The sequence below is a fragment of the Phoxinus phoxinus genome (assembly GCF_949152265.1).
Source record: "Phoxinus phoxinus genome assembly, chromosome: 11".
Taxonomy (NCBI): domain Eukaryota; kingdom Metazoa; phylum Chordata; class Actinopteri; order Cypriniformes; family Leuciscidae; genus Phoxinus; species Phoxinus phoxinus.
Genome location: NC_136886.1, coordinates 22,011,267 through 22,018,189, shown reverse-complemented (window position 1 = coordinate 22,018,189; position 6,923 = coordinate 22,011,267). Strand labels below are relative to the sequence as shown.

At 35.4% G+C, this 6,923-nt stretch overlaps 1 protein-coding gene across 5 annotated transcripts; it reads right to left on the bottom strand.

The window, feature by feature from the left end:
• Window positions 1–1,936: 1,936 nt before the first annotated feature.
• On the bottom strand, window positions 1,937–6,721 carry LOC307006881 (uncharacterized protein). 5 transcript variants are annotated; one of them, XM_079628332.1, is made up of 15 exons: window positions 6,294–6,721; window positions 6,049–6,132; window positions 5,762–5,837; window positions 5,208–5,280; window positions 5,004–5,105; window positions 4,589–4,913; window positions 4,192–4,477; window positions 4,071–4,094; window positions 3,782–3,991; window positions 3,398–3,489; window positions 3,207–3,311; window positions 2,940–3,133; window positions 2,634–2,798; window positions 2,154–2,545; window positions 1,937–2,047 (listed from the first exon to the last, which is right to left on the bottom strand). In XM_079628332.1, the coding sequence occupies exons 5-14, from the start codon at window positions 5,084–5,086 to the stop codon at window positions 2,182–2,184; spliced, it is 1,848 nt and encodes a 615-aa protein (XP_079484458.1). In that variant the 5' UTR covers window positions 5,087–5,105; window positions 5,208–5,280; window positions 5,762–5,837; window positions 6,049–6,132; window positions 6,294–6,721; the 3' UTR covers window positions 1,937–2,047; window positions 2,154–2,181. The 5 variants fall into 5 exon arrangements, with proteins under 5 accessions (XP_079484458.1, XP_079484457.1, XP_079484459.1 ...); XM_079628334.1 differs by lacking the exons at window positions 5,762–5,837; window positions 6,049–6,132; window positions 6,294–6,721 and having other exon boundaries at window positions 1,994–2,047; window positions 2,154–2,210; window positions 2,302–2,545; window positions 5,206–5,266; XM_079628331.1 differs by lacking the exons at window positions 5,762–5,837; window positions 6,049–6,132; window positions 6,294–6,721 and having other exon boundaries at window positions 5,206–5,266.
• Window positions 6,722–6,923: the final 202 nt, after the last annotated feature.

The window sequence follows — 6,923 nt, the reverse complement described above, 5'->3', positions numbered from 1 at the left end:
TCAACAATATTATAGATCTGCCTTAAAGGTGGATGATGATGAAATTGTTTTTTTGTATTATTTTCATGTTATCACTGTGAAGCTGCTTTGATACAATCTGTATTGTAAAAAGCGCTATATAAATAAAGATGACTTGACTGTCATCATCAGCAATCTCAAAGTATACTTTTTGAAAGTGTATAACAAACATCAGAATTTTAATCGGTAAATGTCATCTGAACAAGTAAGTAACATTCACTTTTGTTCTGACCAAATTCGGGGGGTGGGGGGAAGCATTGCAGTAGGCTATATCATGCTGATTAAATAACGATTGCTTATTTCACGTCAAATCGTGAAAAATATATTTTGTTCTCAAATTATTAATGTTAACTACATCATTATTGCGTGACTACATTTAATGTGTATTAGGGCTACCTGTAGTTCAGTTTTCATTTCTGTGCTGTATTCTAATTGTCATACCAACAAATTAATGTTCCTTATAACTGTTTCTCTTTGAAATAAAAAACACACACGTATGTGTAATCTAATGGTTATTGAAAACTGTAATATAATAAAATTTTATTCACATACATGTGTCATTACCAACATGCACCGTTCAAGAATATTATTTTGCAGGACACAAGCTTTGACCCAGAAATATCTGATGATGATGACGATGTGGGCAGTGGAAGAGGCAGAGGAAGAGGGAGAGGCAGAGGGAGAGGAAGAGGGAGAGGCAGAGGGAGAGGCAGAGGGAGAGGCATGGTTTCAGAAGATGATGCAAATAGAGCTGCAGACCTGTCACAGCAGAGGTTAACAGAGATACAGGTTTGTTTTTGTTTTTTATTGTACACTTTAAAAAATTATTTTCTCCATATTTCTTACATCATATGGTTGTTGTTTTTTAGTCTGCAGTGAATGACCTAGACTTTAGTCAACGGGGAGAGATCCTTCAAGAGGTTTTAGTACAGCATCCTGCAATATTGTTTGACGTTTTAGCCCATGCTGCCCAAGCAACAACCCTTCCTTCATCATCATCACTACACTGGTGTACCTGCAACAACTGCAGAGAGATGCCCACAGACCTGGAAAGAAAATGTTGTTGCCAGCGACCAGAGAGGTGTATAAGCAGGACAGCTACATTTGAACTTCTGTGTCTCAATCCATCAGTTTTGAGGTTGGTCAGGGACACACGTAATGATATTCTGGCCTTGGAAGACTCTGCTGAACCAGGCACAGACAATCGAGAGTCTCGATATGCTGCATACAGGCAGTATGTAGTTTGGCAGTATGGTGCGTTAGGTGGGGGCCATAGAGTGGTCATACCAAGTTGTTGTGTTTGGTGTATTAGAGAGAAATATCCTGATCCTCAAGGCCAATACACAGGATTTATACCAAATAGGCTGTAGCACAGTACTTTTTTTTTTTTTGTTACATTTATGTAATAAATATTAATACATAATAATAATACACTATAAGGATATTAGAATATGCATTTATACTTTAAAAATTCAATGCACTACCTCATTTAAATTAATAATGCAAGATATACATTTTAAATTGTGTTACTGTATTATTGTATAATGTTTTGGTGAAATATAATTTGTTATAAGCGTTATTTTTTGCAGTTTAATTATTTAAACTCCATTCAATTCATTGGGTGTAAACAAGTTATTAGAATACTAAAACTATTGTGTTTTTTTTTTTGTATTTAGTATTCTCTTTTTTGTTACAGGATTGCAACTATAGTTGATAATGTGTATTTTTGTTTACATATTTCAAGAGGCTACAATAAAGAAATAAAGAAATCTTGAGTTTCTATCAAATCTTTTTATTACACTGACCAAATCAGACCGATACAAACTGCACTTAAAAATAGCCAGATTTTTTTATACTGTTCGTATTAGTAACATCTTTAATAAACACTGTTCAAACTACATAGATACGTTACAGTAGTGGTGAGATCCACATGTCCTACAGTGTGTAAATAAATTAATAACAAAAAAAACAACACTGGCATCTTGACAAATAGATGTTTATCCAGTAGTGGAGTATAACTGCAAACCACCTATGATATAAGATAGAAAGACAAAGAAAGGAAAAAAATAGTTGTATAACCAAAAAAACAATGATATTAAATAATATAAATGAATGTCATCATTAGTCATGTTTACCTTGAAAAAATTGTTTTTTACAATATGATTACAGCTGTGAGTAGATCATGCAAGATTCTGAAAGAAAGACAACATTAACAAAGTGTATATTGGTCCTATACAGCATACAAATCAAGCAATTTATGTAGGCTAATTCTGTCATACTTACATCTCCTCTGTGAAGTTGAGCTTGAACTAACTCTGCAGTTGGTGGAGGAGGAATGTCTGGTAAGTTGCCCAGGGCTCTGGGGTCATCAGCCTTCATTGGCCTCCTTTTTGACAAACCTGTAGCAGAATCTATTCTTTTCCTAACAATAGACCTCTGCAGTTCTGGGATGTACATGTAGTCTTTGGTTGTTTTTAATGCATAAACACACCACCTTTTGGATTTTTTGTTGTACAGCCTCCTGTACCTAAGACATGAAGTTCAAAAGTTCATATTTGCATGGTATAGATCACAATACATTTATTATAGACAACTTACCATTTAAGTTTACTCACATTTTGTTGCCCTCTGCATTCACCAAAATTGGACGATGATTGTGATGATTGTAGTCCAGCGCAGCAAGTAAGGTTCGTGCCTCATAAACGGGTGGTGAAAATGAAAATCTCTTGCTGGCGTACATCAAAATGTGATTTTGAAATGACTCGAGGTCAGCAGTTGTCCTGGAGTTACATATAAAACACAAACATACAATATCTATTGAACTTTTAACAATAATTGTAAATAAACGCCTGTGACCAAGATAGATTTCATAGTACACAAACTTATTGCAAAATGACACATATTAGTACATAGGTAATTACCTGAATCTAAGATACTTGTCAATTGCTTTGAGCCATCTTGCATCAAGAACAATCTTTGACAAGGCCTCATGTGCAACGGAGCCAGGTTTCATCCATTCCCTATTGTGGTCAGCCTCAACACTGCCATGTTGACATTGTCCAAAGGCCCATGTATGTTGGTTAATCACATGATGAAGCACACCAGTCCAAAGATCCTAAAAAAAACATATAACTGTCAGTAATACAAAAATATTATGAATAAAGAAAAATAAATCACATAAGTCTTACCATGAACTGTTCTCTGTGATCAGCTGCTTTACAACAAAACCAGAAATGGTTTACAATGTCTTTTAACCAGATTAAAATGATGTGCTGGCCAGCTATCATTCCAGCCTAAAAAAGAAGAAGTCTTTAGTAACCTGTTTTGTGAACATAGATTTGACTAAATAATATACAGTATACAGCACTCCAACACTAACAGCATGCAGTCTTTTTGCAAGGTTCTTTGCTCCATGCCACATGTCCAGAGAATGTACAATCCCCTTATCCTTGTATCTGCCTTTCACTGGATCTGCACATCACATAATAAAAATATGTAATAATATCAGTATTTGCCTTCAAAAGAGGTGTCCAAACTCGGTCTTGGAGGGCAACTTTCTTGTAGTGTTTAGCTCCAAACAGCTCCAAAACACCTACCAGGAAGTTTCTAATGTGCCTAGTTAAGCTGGTTCAGAATTGTAGTTAATTGAGGTTGCAGATAAACTCTACAGGACAGTAGAGAGGCCCTTAAGGACTGAGTTTGCACACCCCTGGTTTAAACAATTTAATAGCATAATGTATTACAAATGGTAGACATTGCTTACCCATCAAAGCAGATATCTGCCTGTGTGCATCTGTAACTACCTCCTTCAGCTTCAGTTCTTCAGAAAGCTGGTCAACAGTCTGAATAAAAGCCTTTTTTTCCATGATAACGGAGTTTCTCTGAGTCTCTCTTTTATCTATTGTTACCACATGAACTATGTCCTTTGAATCATTTTCCATAGTTGTATAAGTGCAGTACTGTGCACAGTGTCCTGGAAGCAGAAATATAGACATGCAACATTCATCCAGACACTTTTTCTGTAAGAAGTATGTAAAAATAAAAAAGATTACCTGGAGAGTCCATTCTTCCATCAGCTGTAATTTGTACAAACATGATTAAGTGAATACAAATATAAATTCTGATTGAAATGGATCAACAATGGCAAAAATGGCAGCACAGGTTAAGACTTACCAAGGACCACAACCTCATCTTTGGACTGATGGCGCTGAATCACCTCAGCTCTCTTAATTGTCCAGAATTCCTTTACAGCATTTGTGCAGTATGCATCTTGAATACTGTAAAATGTGTTTTTGGCAACAACGCCCATGTTCATGAACTGGAAAAGAAGTTTTATCTTTGCGTAGTTGTTGCCAGATAGTAAGATGTTGCTTGCCAGCATGAAATCCCCTCCTTGCATTCCATACTTGAATTTTGGTTGTGAATTCCATGTCCAAACATTGTGACCTCTGGAACAGAACTAAAAAAAAGAAATGAGAAATGTGTTTTATCTTAATGTCAAACATCTATCATAAATTCTTTAAAATACTATTTGGATTAATAGTTCAAAGAAAACAACCAGCAGTATTACCCATTGTAAAACTGTAGCAGTTCCTCTTGATGTTAGTTTCATCGTGAATGGTGGAGAAGCATCACATTTTATATTTACGGTGTGGTCTTGGAAAGTGCACGCGTTCAATGGAAACTGAAGAACATTTGCAAGCAGTTTCAAATTGTCATCATAGACAATAGATGCATGCTTTCCCACAAGGTCATCTCCACAAAGAATTTGTTCCTGCTCAGTGAGGGGCTCATCAATAGACTCAGTACAATCCACTTCGTCATGTACAGTTTCATCAAGCCCAATCACAGGGAACTCATCAATATTGAAAGGAATACTTTGTGAACCAGTCATTCTGAAAACAAAAAAGCATACTTTTTTAAGAGTGAAATAAATGTGACATTTTTGTTTTATTTTTTTATCATAAACAATAAAAAGAACATACCGCAAACATAAAGGTGGTACATATTCCTCATCTGAACTGTCATTGACATCATTCTCATCCCCGTATTTTGACAGCGTAACCATTTCATTATCCCAATCTATACTTTGTAAAAGATGAATAGACAGGATTGACTGTGAGTATGGGTAAACCTAAATAAGCAACTGCTCAATATATAGTATCATAAATAATTTTATTTACTTACACAGTGTTCATCAGGTCATTAGCTTGATTGTCATCAATTTGCAATGACTTCTCGCTAATTATCATCGATGTAAAGCTGTAATGAAACAATAACATGACTCATGTTAGATTTCTCGAATTTAGCTGAACAATCATGAAGTGGATCATCAAGTGTTTAAAAAAAAATCATTCTTGCTTCTAATACAAAAAAAGAATGTGCTGGAACAAAGATCAAAGGAAGACCGCTTATTGAAGATAGTCATGTAGCGTAGCCTTCAGTATAGTTGTTTATCCAAACTACGGTATGTGAAAAAACACCTTACATTTGTTAATAATAATATTATATAATCAAATAAAAGACAGGACCTCACATTTGAGACCATACGATGTAAAGATTAGATGGACCATCCTGTGTATTACTGAATGTTTGGAAAATTCAGTTTACATACACAAATATATTACATCAGTGACACAGGCTGCATTACATCAGAATACACTGAAGACAAACACACTTGTATTATATACTGTGGATAATCAGAAAAAAATAAAATATGTAACTATAGTGATAATGTACAAACCTTGCTTGCAATGCCTCTTCTTCATCATGTACTTTTTCCAAAAAAAACAACTCCAGGTACAGAAAAATCAGTTTCTCTGTACGAGTAACAAAGTGTCAATTAGACAGTCAAATAATGGCCATGTAATGGAAACAGCATTACGCGTTAGATAAGTTGACATGTACAAACAAATAACAATAAGAGTGCTATTAAATAACGGTGTATGAACTGAATCACTGTTATACATTTTTAACGTGTTTTATGAACTCTTCCGCTAATATCTTACGACAGGAACAATGTCACTTTACCGATCTGATTCAGCTCCAATACTTGACAACGGAGGAAGCGGGTTTGGTTTTCTTGGAGTAGAAGTGAATTGCTCCCTCTCATAGCTAGGACAAAATAATGCATATTTACCATAGGCGTAATAGCAATACGAGAAAGACAACAAAGGAAATTCCGTAACTCTGTGAATTAAGCGAACAAGTGACTAACGTCACTGTTACGTAAATGAATTCATTCAAATAAAATGAAATGAAATCACCTGTCTTACCTGTCCAGCAGAAAAAAAGCAGTCTCTGCGTCCGTTTTGAACCCCTTCAAAACACGGAGTTCACGCCACCTTTCAAAAGCCCTGCCGATGTTTATCCTTGTTTTAGAATTGGCTCGGTTGCAGTCTCTTTTTTTCTGAAGCCACTCTGAAGTCCGAAGTCTTTTGTGTTTTACAGCTGGTGAATCTCCAGTTGTCCCTGGTGATTGTCGCTTTAAACTTTCGGGATCCGCCATACCAAGTGCTAAGCTAAATCTCCACCATCATCCACACACGCTATTTAGCCGGGACTCATTCTCTATGTGTACAGAAGTGACGTAATGACGCAAAGACATGCTCGAAATTCCCGCGGAAATCCACCAGTACCACTGGAATTAAAATCATTATTACAAGCTTACCGTTTTGAATCGAGGTAAGGCAAGCAGATAGTTTTGAACACTGGCTGGTTAAGTTTTTTTTACAAAAATGTCTTTTTTTATATTTTTAAACACAAAAAAGTGCCGGACTGCAGCTTTAAGAAAATGGTTTATAAAGAAAAACACTACAATTGTTATTGTAACTTGTTTATTTTAAGAAAGTGGTTTATAAAGAAAAACACTACAATTGTTATTGTAACTTGTTTATTAAGAAAAT

What these genes read in the sequence shown, in the direction of transcription:
- LOC307006881 (XM_079628331.1), bottom strand. An exon ending in TGGAAGAATGGACTCTCCAG is followed by an intron (nt 3,992 to 4,070) that starts GTAATCTTTTTT and finishes TTCTGCTTCCAG; the next exon opens with GACACTGTGCACAGTACTGC. An exon ending in AATGCAGAGGGCAACAAAAT is followed by an intron (nt 2,546 to 2,633) that starts GTGAGTAAACTT and finishes TTCATGTCTTAG; the next exon opens with GTACAGGAGGCTGTACAACA.